The sequence below is a fragment of the Crocuta crocuta genome, unplaced genomic scaffold (assembly GCF_008692635.1).
Source record: "Crocuta crocuta isolate KB4526 unplaced genomic scaffold, BGI_CrCroc_1.0 scaffold172, whole genome shotgun sequence".
NCBI classification, from domain to species: domain Eukaryota; kingdom Metazoa; phylum Chordata; class Mammalia; order Carnivora; family Hyaenidae; genus Crocuta; species Crocuta crocuta.
Window position 1 is genome coordinate 4,386,692 of NW_027528872.1, and position 19,883 is coordinate 4,406,574.

The window sequence follows — 19,883 nt, forward strand, 5'->3', positions numbered from 1 at the left end:
TTCCTGTTTGGGAGATTTTTTTTTTTTTTTTAGCACTAGGATAGAATTCTGTGTTTGTGGTGTTTCTTTAGACCTTGGTGATAAATGCTTTTCATTATAGCATGGAAATTGGGATTTTTTCAGAATCACAGATCAGCCCTGTTAAGCAGCTGAACATTTTCTTCTCAGGACTGTTTCTACCATTTAAATGAATCAGTATTTTAATTTTGAAAACCAAGGATTTGAAAAATAAATGTGGGAATTTCAGAATGTAGAACTCTTTCATTGTTAATTTTTTTAAAGCACTTGTTGCTCATATGTAATGGTTTGAGACCATTCCTTGTTTTTTATTTTTTAAATTTTTTTATATTTATTTTTGAGAGACAGAGAGAGCTAGTGCACGAGTTGGGGAGGGGCAGAGAGAGAGAGAGAGAGAGAGAGAGAGAGGGAGACACAGAATCTGTAGCAGGCTCCAGGCTCTGAGCTGTCAGCACAGGGCCCAAAGTGGGGCGTGAACCCACAAAGCATGAGATCATGACCTGAGCTGAAGTCAGACGCTCAACCGACTGAGCCACCCAGGTGCCCCCATTCCTTGTTTTTTAAAGTATTAGGTAATACTCTATGGGATTCAGTAGAAGAGAACAGAAATCTCAAGTATCTTAGGTTAAGTTTACATGTTAAGATGAGTATAGGAAGGACTAGAAAGTGCTCCCTTGTTTGTGTATTTCCTTCCATAGTGACTTTAGCTCTGATTTGAGGAGGTAACAACCTCATTTCATTAAGCCTCCTTTGGAAAGCGGACTCAGGTTTTGGTCAGCCCTGTGCTGTGGAGGACTCTAAACATTTTTAGACCAAAGGTAAAGAGAAATTACCGTAGTAAAAATAGCTTATTGGCACTTACTGGGTTAAGCAGTTGGCATATAAAATTTCATGTAAGCATTATAGTAACCCTGACAGATAGGTATTATTACTGTCATTCTCACTGTGTATTAGTGGGAATTGAAACTTAAATAGGTAATTTATTCAAGACTTTGCAAATTGGGAAGTAGTTAGTTAGAGACTGGGCCCAGACCCTCAGGTCTGTCTGATTCCAAAATCCATGTCTTATTCTCCATGCTAATGGTCAAGTTTTTTCTCTTTTTTTCTTTTTTCTTTTTGTAGGGCAGGCTTCTAAGACTTTTGCCTTTAAATAAAGTGTCCTCATTATCAGTTTTGTGCTTTCCAAATATAGAACCTGCCCCCTCTGGCTCCTGCAAAAAAAACCAAAAACCCAACCCACAAAAACAAATAAAAAACAACCTATGACCCACACCAAACTTCATGGCTTAATAAAGCACAGAGGATTATATGACATGAAAGTGAATATGATTATACTTTAATCTACATTTAATCTGTTTTTAATCTAAAAACAAATTTAATTTCAAGAAAAGTTTTCACACTGTTAAGATTTATCTCAGTTTTCAGATTTCTAGAACTTCATGTAGTTTGATAGTCCTCTTACCTTTGATGTTACTGAATTCCTAAGAATATGTAGTTATTATACTTTACTTTTTATAAGAGAGAATATGTAAATAAATGTCTTCCTGAAATAGTACTAGTTTTTAAGCTTTACATCAAATTGTACTAGTTCATCCTGGAAAAATAAGGACCTGGATTATTCTAAAATTCTTATTAGAGATACTTCCCTAATCTGTATATTATATCTCATTCCTGTGTTAGAATCCTTTAGTGGCAGGAATTTATATCCACCCCATGTTTCCTCCTACTCCTCTCTGGTAAAATGCAAATTTTTTGTTCTGTATTTAGAAATGCAATTAGTCAGAATCTTTTATATAATAACTGAGGTGGTAAAGTCACCAAGTTAAAAAAAATTTTTTTTGCTTCTTTTTTGTACAGAGTTGGGGAACAAAGCTGATCACATTTATTTTAATTTGTAGTTTAAATTTTTAAATAACCACTATCATTTTTAGCAAGAAGAATGTATAGCTTATTTATGTCACCCTAAAATCCCATAAGCTAAATTTGCGCCTCCTCTGATATTACTGAAATGTATAGCTCCTGGAAAAGTAAATGTATAATGTAAATAATGAGAGTGTCTTATCTTAACCTGATGCCTATTTTCCCAAGGGAACCGTGACTTTTAAAGAGCTCACATACTGTGCTCATTCTAACTCATACCTGTGTGTGTGCTCCTTGAGGAAGGGTGACAGCATGATGTTGCTTTGGTTTCATTCTTAACTCTGAAAAAGGGAAGTGTTTTTATTCAAATACCCAAATATTTTTGTTAAGCATAGGCATGCCACTGCACGTAAGGGTTGTGCTGGATACTCTGAAGAAGTGGTTTGTTGCCTGTTTTCTGCGTCTTTTTCCAAGAGAATTACTCTTATCTCTTCTGTGTCTGAAAGATTCTTCTCTAAGATTTACTGTAGATTTATCTTCTATATGCCTTAGTGTCATCCATTTGCATTCCAGAGAGTAATGCCTTTTGAAAATGCTTGCTCTTCTCTCTCATAAGTAAATGGAAGCATTCTTGACTTATGTAACTGTTAGTAGCTTTCCAATTTTTCAATCAAGAGCCATCACTGTCAATGCTATTTTTATGTTAGCATTGTACATGGCATTTCTCAAATACCTGGTTTCCTCCCTTTGAAGTTGGAATGTACAGATATCAAAACTGTTACGGTTGTCCACATTCCAGAGCCTCATCCCTGAGCTGGTCTCAGATGTTTTCTCTGTGGTAGTCCCTTGCAGCTGTTACACGCATCAGTTAGAGAACTGTGTTTTTTTCTTAACTTCCAAAATTGTTTATGATGTATTATTCAAAAATTATTCTGTACTTTCTTGTCCCACAACAATTTCAACAGCATATTAAGATTTAGTACTCATATTTATCTAAAGATTTTCCTGGACATCTATTTTGGCAGTGGGTGGAGATGGAGAGGCATGAAAGTCAAGGCTAAAACTGCTATATTCCTGCTTTAAAAATTAGAAGTACTTCCTAGGGAGATAGTGAGAATTTTGCATTTTAAATATAAATCTGATAAAATGTAAATTTTCAGAAGTTCAGAGCCTATATATAATATTTCCCTTTTTTTCTGTTACTTAAAATAGTAGTAAGGAATCCTTATATAACTAATTTATACAACATGCTTATGTAACTATTTCCATAACTTGATGCATAATTGTATTACTGCAGCAAATTCATGAAACCTAATTCAAAAATCAATCTTTATAAAGTATATGGCATTTTCTAGTAAAAACAATATTATAAATGGTTATTGTACTATTTACCAAGGGTTTGCTAGCAAAGCAAAAAAATAAGCAATAGTGTATATATGATATAATCAACAGCTTTCACAATAAAAGATAGTACAATTACTAACTACCATTTTAAGTTTTAATGGAGAAAAATAAATCCATTGATTTAATTAAAACTAATTTTACTTAAAAAGTGCTAATAACCTAATATACTGTGTATAAAATAGTAACATTTAACAGTGATTTTTCTATCTTAAATTTTTATACCAGCCTTTTCCAAGATGCTTTACAAAGCCTGATTTATTTTCTTACATAGCTCTTCAGTGAAGTTCTAAATGATGTCTTTTTTTCCTTCTGGTAAGTTTTCCTACAGCAAAGATGTTTCCCACAGACTTCGGAGCTTCCTGTGTTGGTCTAACGTTCTATTTTGTCAGAGTATTTCATGATTTTGCAGGTATTTTCACTGAAATTCCAAATTCATAAACTGGTTAAACTTCTCATTTTTCATGGTACTAAACTGACCTCTAGAATGGTTATTTATTTCCTCTAAAATCTTACAGCAAGTTATTGGCAGAATCAGGACTAACACTGTATCTGTGTATTCTTGGCCCAGTTCATTTTCACCTGCTCCTGCCTGGCCAGTTGTAGGCTTGATTGAATGGATGACGTTAATTGGACTGTTTTTTTGATTATTGGAAAGTCATAAAAACATTCAGTTACTAGGCCATTGGTTCATGTATTTGTAGATCTTCAAATAGAATTGCTAACATTTTATGCCTATTGAATATTTTTACCACATGTTTAGATATTAGAGGATAGCACCAAATAAATTGAAGGAAAGGAATATGAGTCATAGGTCATTTTGACAGAGCTGGATACACTGAAGAAAGGAAAAGCATGAAAGCGTCACTATTCTGATAACCCTTATTACATTTAAAAGTCATCACATTGAATGTAATGGGAGATGAATTAGATTTTACTTAATATACCTGTTTCTGTGACATAAACTTTGAAGAAGAAAATTCTAGTGATCAGATATTGGTTTATATTTTGACTTTAAATTATTTTAGAGTGTGATGCTAACCCAAACTGAGTTTAAATTGGTTAACACATGTAAAGCCCTGGCACATAGTAAGCACTCAATAAATATTAGCTATACTATAGTTATTGTCATGACATTACTGTATCACAGTTATCACTGTTTCTAGATTTCTCCCTCAATTTTTATTGGATATCTGATTTAGGATTCAGTTTGTCTTTTTCATCATAGGAGTTGGAACCAGGCCATGGGTAGAGCTAGATTGAGGGAGAACTAATACAAGCTAGACCAGAAGATTTTCAGAGATAAAAATAGAGTCAGGTATAGAATTTCTTGAACACGTCTTATTTCACCAAGTAAAAACTTACTGTAAGTTTGGTGTACAAGAAACTACTCTGGTTTGGAGGGTGTTTTTTGTAAGATCAAAAAAACTACAACATCAAAATTATTTTTGGTATTTTCAGTTCTTGACTTAAAGAACTTCCTTTATATCATTATTCATCCTAAAAGCTTTATTTATGTTGAAGTTTTTTTCGCAAAAGGGAAAGTTCCAAAGGTTCTCTAGTATTGGAAAAAGCGTTTTTGGTTCAGTCTGCTTAATTTATATTTGAGTCACATGTTAGAATCTTGTTCAACTATCCAGAAATTTTTCTTTAAAAGTTTGTAGAAATATTATTCTAGCGAATCACTTTCACTTAATGTCAAAGAAAAGCTTTGTTGGTTAGTTTGAACCAATTTAATTGATACTCAAAGCTATAAACGAAATAAGAATTATACTACATTTTCCCCTGACATGAATGTTTACTAAACTGATCCCAAAGCTATGTTTCTTGGTGGCCCAAAGACCCTTTCAGGATATCTGACAGTGCATGCTAAAAATGAGTTAATTTTTATATCTCTTGTCAATAGCCCTATTAATAAATCTGAAAATCCCAAGTAACGCAGTTCACTTCAGCTCTTTACTTACGACTGCAAATGTAAATCTGTGGCATATTTGTTGCTATTTAAGGCATCAGCAACCTGTTCCAGTTTTGTCTTTAGAATTTCTTGTCTACACTTATGCCCTATAGAATTATTTTGTTTGCTTTCCTTTACTGAAAGTAATTTCTGATATGTTTACAGTACTCCCTTGCTTGTTGCAGTTTCTGAGATGGAACTTTGGCTTAAGACTTTATTATTTTTTGTTTAATTACCATTTCCTTCCATTTCCTTCTTTAGTCTCCTGCATTCATTTCCATGCTTACAAAGATACAAGGGAAGTGGGAGTAAAGGGAACTTACATAAGTATAAAAGCAAGACTTTTAAAAGTGGGTATAAATTTAGTTTGCCACATTCAAAACTTAAAAATTAAGACCAAATAAAGATCTTCATAATAGATGCAAAGAAATCATGTGATAAAGATCAACACTTGTTCATTTTTTCTTTCTTAGCATTTAAGACTGGGGAATTACTTTAATATATTTAAGGTTTCTATCTAAAAACCCCACAAAAATTTTATTCTTAATGGGGAGACTTAAGAAACAATCTGTTTGGAGAAAGAATGAAATCTGGCCATGTGTAGCAACACAGATGGAACTTAAAGGTATTATGCTGAGCGAAATAAGTCAAGCAGAGAAGGACAGATACCATGTTTGCACATATAGGTGGATTAGGAGGAACTTAACGGAGGACCATGGGGGAGAAGAAGGGGAAAAAATAGTTGGGGAGAGGGAGGGAGGCAAACCATGAGACACTCTTGAATGCAGAGAACAAACTGAGGGCTGATGGGGGTCGAGGAGAGGGGAAGGGGGATGATGGGCATGGAGGAGGGCACTTGTGGGGATGAGCACTGGGCGTTATATGGAAACCAACTTGACAATAAACTATTTAAAAAATAAATAAATAAAAATAAAACACTGTTACTTGTTAAAAAAAATTTAAAAATTAAATTAAAAAAACAATCTATTTAAAGTCAAGAACAAGATAATTGTTCTTTGGAGGTTCAGCAGTATTAAACAAGAAGAGTTACAAGATTGGAAAAGAATAAAAGCAAATCAGCCAATCTTTGTTGTTGATTGTCTACAAATCCAGAAGAATCTACAGTCAAATTATCAGAAGAACAGAATTGAGCAAGGTAGCCGAGCAAAAATTATTCAGTGAAATAGCACCCAACATTAATTTTTCCTGTCTAGCACTAAGTGCCTTATACTCTTATTTAATCCTCACAACCTCGCAATCTTATTAGGTAGTTACTATTTTTAACTTTATTGTCGATGAGGAAAATGAACGACTGAGAGTTACTGTCTCCACAAATATATGGCTAGAAGTTGCAGGGGCGTCATTGGAAGAAAACAGCAGTTTGTCACGGCATGCTAATTGTGTTTTTATGCACCAGTAACAATTAGAAAATACAGTTGAGAAAATAGTACCATTTACAGTAGCAGCAAAAACCGTAAAGTTCCTAAGAATAGCTATAACAAAAAATACATAAGGCCTTTATAGGAAAAGGTTAGAAAAATTTACTGAAGGACATAAAGAATCTTAAGAGTAGAGGTTTACTGTTTGTGGACAGGAGGCTCAATATCATAAGTCCATTCTCACCTAAGATAATCTGTAATTCAGTGCAGCTTTAATCAGCTTCCCCCCAACTTTTTTCCTCCTTTAATTTGACAAGCTGATTCTAAAATTGATATGAAAGAGTAAAAGGCTAAAAATATAAAGGCAGTTTTAAAGAGTAAGTAGAGTGGGCTCCTCTTTCTAGATATTAAAACTTCTAAAGTGCTAGAACTTAAGAAAATAAGGTATTAATGGAGAGAAGAGACTGACAGATTTAAGAGAACTGAGAAAGACATCCCTCACATACTATACATATTTGCATTTAAGAATCAGTATTAGGGGCACCTGGGTGGCTCATTCAGTTAAATGTCCGACTTCAGCTCAGGCCATGATCTCACAGTTCATGAGTTCAAGCCCCACATCAGGCTCTGTTGTCAGCACAGAGCCTGCTTCAGATCCTCTGTCCTCCTCTCTCTCTGCCCTTCCCCTGCTTGTGTGCTCACTCTCTCTCTCTCAAAAACAAATAAACATTAAAAGAAAAAGAATCAAAAGTTAGTGGAGAAATGATTATTCAATAAAAGGTGATGGAATAGCATTGTTTATACATAAGGAAAAAAGTAATATTATATCTCAGCCTCACTCCAACCATAAAAAATAGTTAAAAAGACAAAGCAAAAAAGCAGGGGTGCCTGGGTGGGCCAGTTGGTTGAGCTTCAAACTCTTGATTTCGGCTCAGGTCATGATGCTAGGCATGTGGTATTGAGCCCCACATTGGGCTCCACACTGAGTGTGGAGCCTGCTTCAGATTCTTTCTCTCCCTGTGTCCTTCTGCCTCTCGCTGTCTCTCTCTGTCTAAAATAAAGTAAAAAAGTGAAAAAGTTTTAGGGAAAAAAAACGTTGATAGGAAATACTGTAATATGTTTCTGACCTTAAACATTTCCTTACCAGAAAGATATCTTAAAGCGTGGAAACCATACTTAAAGACATTTTAAAATTTGTACTGGGAGAAGATGTTTTAACATGAATAATTAACAAAGGATTTGTTTCCAGATTATTTAAAGAATTCTTACTCTTCAGTAAGAAGAAGATAACCAAACAGTAAAATGGGCAAAGGTATGAACAGTTCTCTCGCTAAAGAAGAAAACTGAATGGCCAGTAAACATATGAAATCATGCACAGAAACCCATATTAAAGTGAGATAAAATTTCAGTTTGTCAAAAATGAAGAAGTCTGAAAGAACTAAATAGGACAAAGAGATAAAGAATGGGAACCCCAAAATACATCTTATGTTGGTAAATCATTTTAGAGAATATTTTAGCAAAGTAGAAATATGGTTGAAAAATAGCATACTCTAGAGTCCAACAGTCGTGTGCCTAAGCATGAGTTTCAGAGAAGGTGTTTCACAGGGGCCCAGGGAGACACTTAGGAGATGGCTCAGTGCAGTATTGGTAACAACAAAAACCGGGGAGCTCTTCAGTGATAGTCAGTAGGAGAATAGAAGTCTAAGCAGTGGTATATACTTATAAGGGAATACAATAATGTAGTTAAAATGAATATACTGATTCACAATTATATATTCTGAAAATACATGACTTTTGGAGAAGGTTTATTATAGTGTGATTTCATTTCTACAGATTTTAAAAACATTTAAAATGGTAGTATATATTCTTTATGGTTACCTACACGTATAAAGTATAATAAATAACCTTATACATGTGTAAAGTAAGGTAATGATAATACCGAATTCAGGATAAAAGCTCTCTGTACAAAAATAGGATTGGAGGAGATACATGGGCTCAACTATGTCTGTAGCACTTTATTATTTTAATTTTAAAAAAGGAAATAATATGGCTAAATGTTAACGATTTGAAAAAAGCTAGATGATATGTACATTGATATTTGTCACATTATTCTCTTAAACTTTTCTATGTAATCAAAGTATTTAATAATTTTTTTAATGTTGATTTATTTTTGAGAGAGACAGAGCACAAGCAGGGAACGGCAGAGAGAGACAGAGACACAGAATACAAGGCAGGCTCCAGGCTCTGAGGTGTCAGCACAGAGCCCGAAGCGGGGCTTGAACTCATGAACCACAAGATTATGACCTAAGCCTAAGTCGGACACTTAACTGACTGAGCCACCCAAGCACCCCAGTTTTTAAAAATAAACATACCTACACAGGACTCTAATACTTCTAATAGCTCTGTAGTTCTTGACTATCCAGGACCATCCTTACCCCAGGCCTGGTCTTCTGCTCATGTTGTCCAGTCAGTTTGCCCTGAAAACTGTCTAAGCAAGTTTTAGGTCAGCAGGCTTTTAACTAATAGTGAGGTTAAAACTAAGCATAATATGATAGACTTTATTTCTCTCAACAATTTTTTCTTAAAATTCATTTTTACGATACTCTTTTGAAGAACAGTTCTTAGAACTTAGTGGTCTATGTATAAAGGTAAAGTCCATTTGACCCTGCTTAGAGGAAAATCCTTTCTTCATGTTTATTGGTATGAATAGATATTTTGTTTAGCCTTAAATAAAAGCAAGTTTATGGAATTTAATTTTTAAACAAATGTTTTCATATTTATTTAGCATAAAATATTTCAAGATCTGCAACAGAGACTTAGAATTTGGGAAGTTACAGGATCCTTAAATATCATATAGTCCAGTTGCCTATATTTCTGTTCCCTTCTGTTAAATTTCCATATTTAACATAATGTTTAAATATGTTAATATGTGTTTAAACACTTTGAGCAAAAGAAGGATATTATGTACAATCATGAAAATCCATTGGACATGTTAAACATTATACTCATATTTTATTAGGTTTAATAATGATAGTCTCCTTAGGTATTATACATCCCACCTCTACCCTTTCATTTGTCTGTTTGACTTTATGAATTTATTACAGATCTTAAAACTCAATGCATATAATCAAATAAATGTAATGCTGAGGCCATTATCTGGTGCAAGTCATCTTTAAATTTAATTTCCTGAGAAATTAATCCAAAGCCTAGACTTTTCTCTAAACTCAATCTAGAAGATTTTTGAGACACAATTTAGAGAACTCTAGTTTAAGTGAAGTGTTGAGAAAGTAAGAATTCTTGAGTTTTGCTAGAGAAATATTACACTTGTGTAATTGGTAACACCCAGTGCCCCATGTCTCCATGTCAAGGTTCACTATGGCTTACTCAACTGTATGTTTTTAGTGTACCCTGTAAACTGGTTATTGGTATCATAAAGATTTACCTTGGAGATACTGAAGTGTGTGTCATACTGCTAAAGCTTTTAACTGCTGGAAAGACTGGTCTGGTTGGGTTTGTCTCAGGTTTGAAAAAAGACTGCAGATGTAAAATGTATCATGCGTAAGTAATGTGGAAGAAGTTAGCATTGTGGCACATGTTGCATTTTAACTCTGGAATAGGCAGTTTGAATATAAAATGGTATGATTTGCTTTTGTCTAAATATGGTTTGTGTTTTACTTTTGATATACTTTATCTATGGAAATGCCATGGTTATCATTTTCATTTCTCTAATTCAGCATATTTGGTGGACCTTAACCCTGTTACCCTTACAACTACCTCCAATGTTCCTTTGTTGAAATGTGTCTAAACCCAAACCTCCACTCTACCTTCCTCAATAGAAATCTTCTGATGTAACTGACAGTATTCCATACTTCTGTTCCTCAAAACATAGATTTACTGACTTAGTTTTCTGGTTTGTTATAAAGCAGCAGGTGGGGGACAGTATCAGTGTCCGTAATAAGCTTTTTCCGGTCATTTTATCATCTAAGAAATGAATGGAAAGAAAATCTAAAGAGCAAATTAATATGAAAAGACATTTATATTTGGAAGTGTTGTCAGATCTTCAGATTTAATTATAACCAAATTGAATATTTTTTTTAATGTTTTATTCATTTCTAGGAGAGAGAGAGACAGCGTGAGCAGGGGAGGGTCAGAGAGAGAGGGTGTCACAGACTGAAACTGGCTCCAGGCTCTGAGCTGGCAGTCAGCACAGAGCCCGACGCGGGGCTCAAACCCACGAACCGCGAGATCATGACCCAAGCGAAAGTTGGACGCTTAACCAACTAAGCCACCCAGGCACCCCCAAATTGAATATTTTTATTAGTTTCAATTTCCAATATAATGAAATTTGTCTATCTTGATGGATAACCGATTATTTAATTATGGATGCCAGAGCCTTTTACCCAGCTCTCTCTACCGTGGTGAATTAGAATACCAATTAGATTGTGCTCGCTTCAGCAACACATATAGTAGAATGCCAATGAGATTAACAACAATAATAGCAACACTGAAACTGTATAGGACATACTTTAATCTTCCTTTGAAGACTGAGAAGTCATTTAAGACTGTGTGTCTAGTTCATCATGACTGTTGGTTATTTCGGTGTCTCAGATTGGACTGTAGATTGGTAGGTAGAGACCACACTTACCCCTCCCAGTCCCATTACAGGCTTAGATTGAAAGTTTCCAATTTATTTTAATGTTTTTTGGACAGGTAATGAAAGCAAGGTGCCTGGCCATGCAGCGTAGAAGCCAGATTGTACGTATGCCGGCACAGTTTCCCAGAACCCTCAAGTGCCACATGGGAGTGGAGTCACTAATGACACTCTCCACTGGTCTTAATTTTGTGTCCTGTTACAACCCTTACTTAAGTTGAGGCTTATGTCACTATTTAGGAAAAATAAACATGAACAGTCTTTACCCTAACAGGAAAAGATGGCCAAGTTTCCTTGTTCATGAGCCAAACTTGGCACCCCAAAAGCAGAGTCAGAACTACCTAGTGTCCTGGAAAGTTCAGTTCTACATCAGCTGCCCTCTGACTAATGTAATTTTACTGTGTATAAGAGTTTGGTTGGAGGATCATCATTATAACTTATTTCCATAAACTATCACTGAATTGTGAACGTGTGTGTTTCCTGGTTAATATAGAAGTAATTCTAGTCATTCCAGATAGGCTGTTGCTAATTGATGTGAAAGAAGTAAATACATTCCTTTCTCTACTAGTGGGGAGCCCAGTTCACTATGGCAAGCTACTCATGCAGTTTTTTAAATGTTCTAGCTCCATTTGTGCTGAAAATTGTCACTCTCTTCCTTCCTTTCATCTGGGGAGTGTTACTGTGGACACATGAATTTTTATTTATTTGATGTTTTACACTAAGTTATAGTCATTCGCTGTGATGTTCGGGTCTTCATTGTGTCCCAGAGCTGGCCAGTGGCAGCATGTTCACCTGTCTTTTTGGCACCACTCCTGCCAGGTGTGGGTGTTTCCCCTTGCTCTTGGCCACAACAGAATTTCACCATCTTACTTTGTGCTTTCCCTATGTCAACCTGCAAACAGCTATTTCTCCAGGGAGTCCTGGCTTATTTCGTTAAGGAATGATATTTAGAAATCCACACCTGAAACCAAAGGTGTTCATTGCAAGTAGAGTGTCATTGTTTCTTAACCCTTTCAGTGGCTAGAGCTTAAGAGAAATATGTGTGTATTTTAAGTTTGTGTTCACATTTCCAACTCAAGTTAACATTACTGGGATTTTCCTGTGACTTCTTTGATTTTATTATTGTATCTCCTTTTTCTCACACTGAAAATCTTGGGTCCTAACAACATTAATATACTAATTAATTAATTAATATACAAATATACATGTCCCACAATATGTATAAAATTGTTTCAGAATTACACAACCGATATTATTACCAATAGTAAAACAGTTGAATGAAATTAAATATTACTTTGTACTTTTTTTGTTACCATAATTTATCCCAGTAAGTACGAATGGTCAGTTTACTATTTACAGGTCATTTAAAATAATTTCTCTCTGTTGACAGTGTTCCCAATTTGATGTATGAGATACATTGTTTCAGGCTAGTTTCAAAATTAGGATTTGCTTTTTTAATGTTCTAAATTTTATATTTGAACATGTAGAAAAATTGTTAACATAATTTAAAAATCAAAGTATATGAAAAGGTAAATTCAGAGCGGTTTTACTATCTCTCCCCACCCATTTTCTTTACCTATTAATTTCTGGCTTATTGTTCAAGTGTTCCTCTTTGCAAAAATAAACCCCTAGGTACACACATACCTGTGTTTGTGTGAATTTATGTATGTGTGATATATATATTCTCCATCCATTCTTACACAAAATACACTGTTCTCTATGTTCTTTTTTGACTGACTGTATTCTGAAGATTACTCCATATCAGTAGGTAGAGATCCTCCATTATTTATTTATTTATTTACTTAAAATTTTTTAATTTAAATTCAAGTTAGTTAACATATAGTATAGTATTGGTTTCAGGAGTAGAACCCAGTGATTCATCACTTACATAGAACACCCAGTGCTCATCCCAACAGGTGTCCTCCTTAATGCCCTCACCCATTTAACCCATACTCCCCCCCAACACTCCTCCAGCAACCCTCAGTTTGTTCTCTGTATTTAAGAGTCTCCTATGGCTTCCCTCCTTCTCTGTTTTTTTCTTATTTTTCCTTCCCTTCCCCTGTGTTCATCTGTTATGTTTCTTAAATTCCACATGAGTGAATATTTGTCTTTCTCTGACTTATTTCACTTATGGTAATACATTCTACTTCCATCCACATTGTTGCAAATGGCAAGATTTCATTCTTTTGGATCACTGAGTAATATTCCATTGAATACATATGCCACATCTCTATTCATCAGTTAATGGACATTTGGCCTCTTTCCATAGTTTGGCTATTGTTGATAGTGCTGCTATAAACATTGCGGTGCATGTGTCTCTTCTAATCAGCATTTTTGTATCCTTTGGAGAAGTACCTAGTCGTGGAATTGCTGAATCATAGGGTAGTTCTATTTTGAACTTTTTGAGGAACCTCCATGCTGTTGTCCAGAGTGGCTGTATTAGTTTGCATTCCCACCAACAGTGTAAGGAGATTCCCTTTCTCTGCATCCTCACCAACAGCTGTTGGTTCCTGAGTTGTTAATTTTAGCCATTCTGACAGGTGTGAGGTGGTATCTCCTTTAAAATAAAAAAGCCAAGCAGTAATTCTCTGTGCAGATGTATCATAATTAATTCAACCAATTCCCTATTAATGCACACTTGTGCTCTTAATACACATATTGGGTTATTTTTAAAGTAACTTTCCTTAAATGTTTAAGCTGTTCAGTATGTCCTCATTGCATACATTCCAAACTTGATATCATGGCCTCTAGTACCTCACCTTGGCATACCTCTTTGTCCTCATTTCAGACCATACTGTCTTCTTGCAGTCTATACCCAGTGCCTTACAGATCAGATGTTACTTCTTGACACCTTCCCCGACCACCCTACCCAGTGTATTTTCTCTTGCCATTGTTACTTGACTTCATTTCCTTATGAGTAGTTAAAAGCAGTCTGCAATTACCTGGTTACCTTAATTGAGGCGGTATCACACAGCTTGGGTTTTGAGCCCAGCCACCTGATTTTGAATCCTGGTCATATGACCTTAGGCATGTTACTTAGCACTCTGTGTCTTTGTTTCTTTATCTGAAAATAGGCATAATAACAGTATTTTCCTTACTGGGCTCTGTGAGAAATGAATGGTTAGTAAATATAAACACTTGGGCAATTGCTAGCACTTACTAATATAAAGTAAATGTTGCATGTTAGTATTTGTTATTTAATTTTTCATTGTCTTTCTCCCCTCAGTAAGCTCTGTGGCAGCAAGGAGCTCGCCTGAGTTGTTCCCCCACTGAATCTCAGGACTTAGAGCAGTTCCTAAGATATAGAAGGCATTTAGATACTTGTTGCTGAATGAATCATACTTACAGTTCAATTCCCATTCCTGTGAAACATTCTTGGAGATCTGAGACTAAAAGAATGCTCTCTCATATACATTATATGCATATACAGTTGTCATATTCAACAGACATTTTCATCAGATTTGTTATCAAAATACGAATGCCCACTGTTAATGTGTATCTTGGAAGTTCTGGCCAATCACTAAAATCTGAAAGAAATAAAACATTTCTCTCAGAAAAAGGAAAGAATGATCATATTTGATTTGATGCAATGATATATCCATGAAATCCAAAGGATCAAATACAATTCTCTTAAAATTGTTGATGGGTGCCTGGGTGGCTCAGTTGGTTGAGCAGCTAACTTCGGCTCAGGTCATGATCTCACAGTTCGTGAGTTCAAGCCCCACGTCAGGCTCTGCGCTTACATCCCAGAGCCTGGAGCCTGTTTCGGATTCTGTGTCTCCTTCTCTCTCTGTCCCTCCCCTGCTCACACTCTGTCTCTGTCTCTCTCTCGCTCTCAAAAATAAATGAACATTAAAAAAAAATTTTTTTTTAAATGTTTTATTTATTTCTAGGAGAGAGATAGAGACAGCATGAGCAGGGGAGGGTCAGAGAGAGAGGGAATCACAGACTCTGAAACAGGCTCCAGGCTCTGAGCTGGCTGTCAGCACAGAGCCCGACGCGGGGCTCGAACCCACGAACCGTGAGATCATGACCCAAGCAAAAGTCGGACGCTTAACCGACTAAGCCACCCAGGCGCCCCCCCAAAATTTTTTTAATTGTTGAGAGTATAGCAAATGATCAGATTTGAACTATACATAAATCATTTACTAACACATCAGTAATTACAGTTTAAAGCCATAATTGAAGAAAAATATTATTCAACGAGAGCAGCAAAAAATGTAAAATACCTTACAATATTTATAACTGGAGATTTACGTGGAGTGTATCTTTTCGTAAAGAAAATTAGAAAACTTTACTGAGAGATAAGAGGTTCAGAAAAATGATAACATACCCTATTTCCGGGTAGTAATAGTGAATACTGTAGAATTTTATCACTATAATGTTAATATATAAAAATACATAAAATACATATGGAAATCCAATGTTAAATTATTGCAAACCAAATTCATTTGTAGTTTTAGATATATCATGTCAGAATTATTTTAAAGTTTATGTACAGAATATTTGAAAATGAATAGAAATGGTTTGATGGCCACTCTTTAATAAAGATTCAAAACACACTGTGTGCTAACAACTAGGGGAGAATAGAACACTTACAAGTCTAGTGACTTTTTAATACAGTAATATTATGATATGTGTGACATACTTCTGAACTTACCCAACAGTGCTATAAATGTCTCACTAGCAGGTAAAAGAGCACATCATTTAATTTTACAGCAAGGAATCTAGGATACAAGAGAGGTTATAATTCCCAGAGTTTCAGGATATGTCAGAAGAGATAGCATCAAAATTATTCTGACAATTCTAATCAAACTTTAAATAATTGATATCAAAAAATAAATTTCCCATTTAATCTCCGCAATCTAAGATGAGTACCCTGTTCCAGTGTGCCTAGGATTTCCTCGTTTTAACACAGAAAGTCTCATGTTCCAGGAAACTTAGTTATAGGAAAACCACTGTAGTTGATCACCCTCACACAATTCATAGAAAAGATGCTTGTGTCTGTAAGTAGTATTTCTCATAAAATGGAAAGACATGGAAGACAAATGGCTAATTCGATCTGTAGAAACCCATCTAAGGCCATCTTGTGGTCCCCAGGCCACATGTTCTCCCTGTGCACAGAATTCCTTCAGGAGGCTTCATCAGTCAGGACATTTAAGATTTGGGTTCACTCATTCACCAAACTCCACACCCAAAAAACAAACAACCCAGTGAAGAAATGGGCAGAAGATATGAACAGACACTTCTCCAAAGAGGACATCCAGATGGCCAACAGACACATGAAACGATGCTCAGCATCCCTCCTCATCAGGGAAATACAAATCAAAACCACACTGAGATACCACCTCACGCCAGTCAGAGTGGCTAAAATGAGCAAATCAGAGAACTCTAGNTGTAAAAAAAAAATAAAAAAATAAAAAAATTTAAAAAATAAAAAAAAAAGATTTGGGTTCACTCAAGAATCTATACCTAGTAGGAATTAGTAAGAATCCCAATAATCATCTGCAAACTGAATAGGAGGATTGAGGCCATATGGCTTATTAGTCTCCTATCCCACAACTAATCTCTGAGCTTATGATAGTTGTGGTATGTTGACTTTTAGAGTAGATTTTCCTGTAGGCTGCACTTTTCAGAAGTCCTTATTTTGGGGATTTGTTTGTTTGCTTTCAGTTTTTTTTTGCTGTGGTCTTTCTATATCAATCGGTGAAAATATTTTACTGCTTATTAATCTACTTATTTCTCACCTTTGCCTAAAAGGAATTAAGATGATGTATTTAGTATACTATAGATGGATGTTAATAGAAGAGTTCATGTTTTTTATATATATGTGTTTTATATAGCCACTAGTTTGACAAGTGTGTTCTATATCATAGTGGCATTGTCCTCCCTATAAAATGAGAAAGAAGGAATTCTTTCTTTTTTGTTTTACTTTCCAGATTATAAATACCTTAAAAATTCTAACCATCAAGTAAGACATTTTAGAAATATACTAGAAATGCAAACCATATTTACATCACTGTAGGTCTTACTTATTATAAAGATTTCCAAAGCAATGTATCAGAGTAAAACTCAGGTTCCAGCCGTAATCCTGCAGCATCCTTGGGTATATGCATTGGGAAGATGGCTGGTTCACCAAGCTTGGGTTATAGGTCACAGATTGCAATACTTAAATGTATTGACAATCGCATCAAGTAAGATCACAGATTGGCGAGAAGAAGGTGTAAGTTTATGCCATTTATCATGCAACTGTTGCCTAAGCTTCTACTGAAACTTCCCTACAGAATATAAAGTGTGTGTGTAATAGATTATTTTGCAGTCAGACTGAGAGCTCTGCTGTTTTATCACACTAAGTAAAAATGTAACCACTTGCCACAGCTGAGGTATTTCTTCTTTATTATTATTTTTCAGTGTCTAAAAAGCACGGGAAGCTCATCACTTTCCTGCGCACATTCATGAAGTCTCGTCCCACAAAACAGAAGCTGAAGCAGCGGGGGATCTTGAAAGAGAGGGTGTTTGGTTGTGACCTGGGGGAGCACCTTCTGAATTCTGGTTTTGAAGGTAAAAACAATACATATAACCTCATAATTTCAGCATCTGATCTCTCCATGTTGCTTTTCTGTAATCAATTCTGAAGCAGATTAAGCAAGCACTATTTATTCCATATAAGCTCCACAGCATTTACTGAACTTTTCCACGTACTTCTTTGAGTTCTGAGATAATTGAGAACAGAGAAGGCCTAAGAGTGCCCTTTGGCCTCAGAGATGCCTCTGATCTGCCTGGCATAGGTAAGACGCTCACACAGAGGGTACAACAGCACTGTTAGTCTGCATTATTTTTATATCTTTCCAGATAGCTTTCTTGTCCAGTGTTTCCTCTCACATTTTTGTAAATTATTTATTTAATTTCTATTTGAAAAAAAATAAGTCAAAGTCTTGAGACTAAAATACCAAGACCAGTCTCCCACTTGTGTAGCTGAAAATTATTTTATTTTTTTTAAATTTTTCTTAAGTTTATTTATTTTTCTTTTGAGAGAGACAGAGCAAGCAGGGGAGGGGCAGAGAGAAAGAATCCCAAGCAGGCAAATGGAGCCTGATGTGGGGCTCAAACTCACGAACTATGAGACCATGACCTGAGCCAAAACCAAGAGTCAGCCACTTAACCAACTGAGCCACCCAGAAGCCCCTAAATTTCTTTCTAAATTGAACTCGGATTCAGGAATTCAGTGATTGGCTGAATAGATAGAGAGGATGAATGGACAGGAAGAAACAATCAAAAAAAATTTTTAAATAGTGCTTTCCTCTGCCATTTCCTTTAGAGATGCCACAATTTTAAAGAAGTATCTCCCTGTAATGTTGATTAGTACCAGAAATAGTTTGTGAAATTCTGAATCCTGATGGGAAATGCCCATTGTACCTTTTTAAAAGGCGACTAGTGAAAACTAGTATTAAGTACCAATGTACGTCAAGTTCAAATTAAGGCCTTACTCATTGCTTAAAGAATAGCAGTTTATTGGGGCATCTGGGTGGCTTTGTTGGTTAAGTGTCCGACTTTAGCTTTGGCTCACTCCGGTCATGATCTCACAGGTGGTTAGTTGAAGCCCCGCATCTGGGTCTCTGCTGACAGCACAGAGCTCGCTTCAGATCCTCTGTCCCCTCCTCTCTCTGCCCTTGCCCCATGTGTACACACACTCTGTCTTTCTCAAAGATAAACATTAAAAAAAGAATAAGACTGTATTTATAATATTAATTTAATGCAAAGTGTACCATGTTTCTTGAGGAAGAAGGTAAAGTATTATTTTATTTTAAATTTTTTTAATGCTTTTACTTATTCTTGAGAGAAAGATACAGAGCACAAGTATGGGAGGGGCAGAGAGAGAGGGAGACACAGAATCTGAAGCAGGCTCCAGGCTCTGAGCTGTCAGCACAGAGCCCAACGTGGGGCTCAAATTCACAAGCCCCAAGATCATGACCTGAGCCAAAGTCAAACGCTTAACTGACTGAGCCACCCAGGTGCCCCTAAAGTATTATTTTAAACAGGTGCTATTCCCAAACTAATGTCAACTTAATGCAATTCTGAAAAAACAAATAACCTGAGGATTATGCATATGGAAAAATAAACCAACGGGAATATTAAGCAGCATCATGGTAGGAAAAAAAATCAGTGATAGAATAAGAGGCATGTAGCTTTACCATATATTAAAACAATACTCAAAAATAGAATGTTATTAGCATAGAGAATGAGACGTGAATGACACAGCTTGGAATGTTCAGAAGTAGTTCTTACTATAGATGCGAATCCACTGTGTGTATGGTCTTAAAACCAGGTCACGGGGTGGGGGTTACTTATTGAATATATATGTGTGTATATATGTAGAAAGAGATGGAGAGAGAGGGGCAGAATATGAAATAGCAATTTTGAAAACATTCTTACTTTAGGACACTGAAAATTCCATGGGTATAAAAGAGTTAACTGTCTTAAACTCCTAGAAATGCTAATATGAAGCAATTTCTTTTTGCAGTCTAAGAGGGATAAAGCTTTCTCAGGTCAAAAAAAAACCATAAAGGAAGGGGTAGTCTCAAATATCAAATTTCCACATAATGAAAATAACAAGTGCAAA

General features: G+C 35.5%; 1 protein-coding gene across 5 annotated transcripts in view; it reads left to right on the top strand.

Annotated features, from left to right (window-relative positions):
* The window catches only part of ARHGAP32 (Rho GTPase activating protein 32), a 300,153-nt gene that overhangs the window by 241,576 nt on the left and 38,694 nt on the right, over positions 1–19,883 (top strand). For all 5 annotated transcript variants that reach the window (XM_077756545.1, XM_077756541.1, XM_077756542.1 and 2 more), the window contains one exon: positions 17,675–17,824. In XM_077756545.1, coding sequence (XP_077612671.1) covers positions 17,675–17,824 — 150 coding nt within the window. The remainder of the gene's footprint in view (positions 1–17,674; positions 17,825–19,883) is intronic.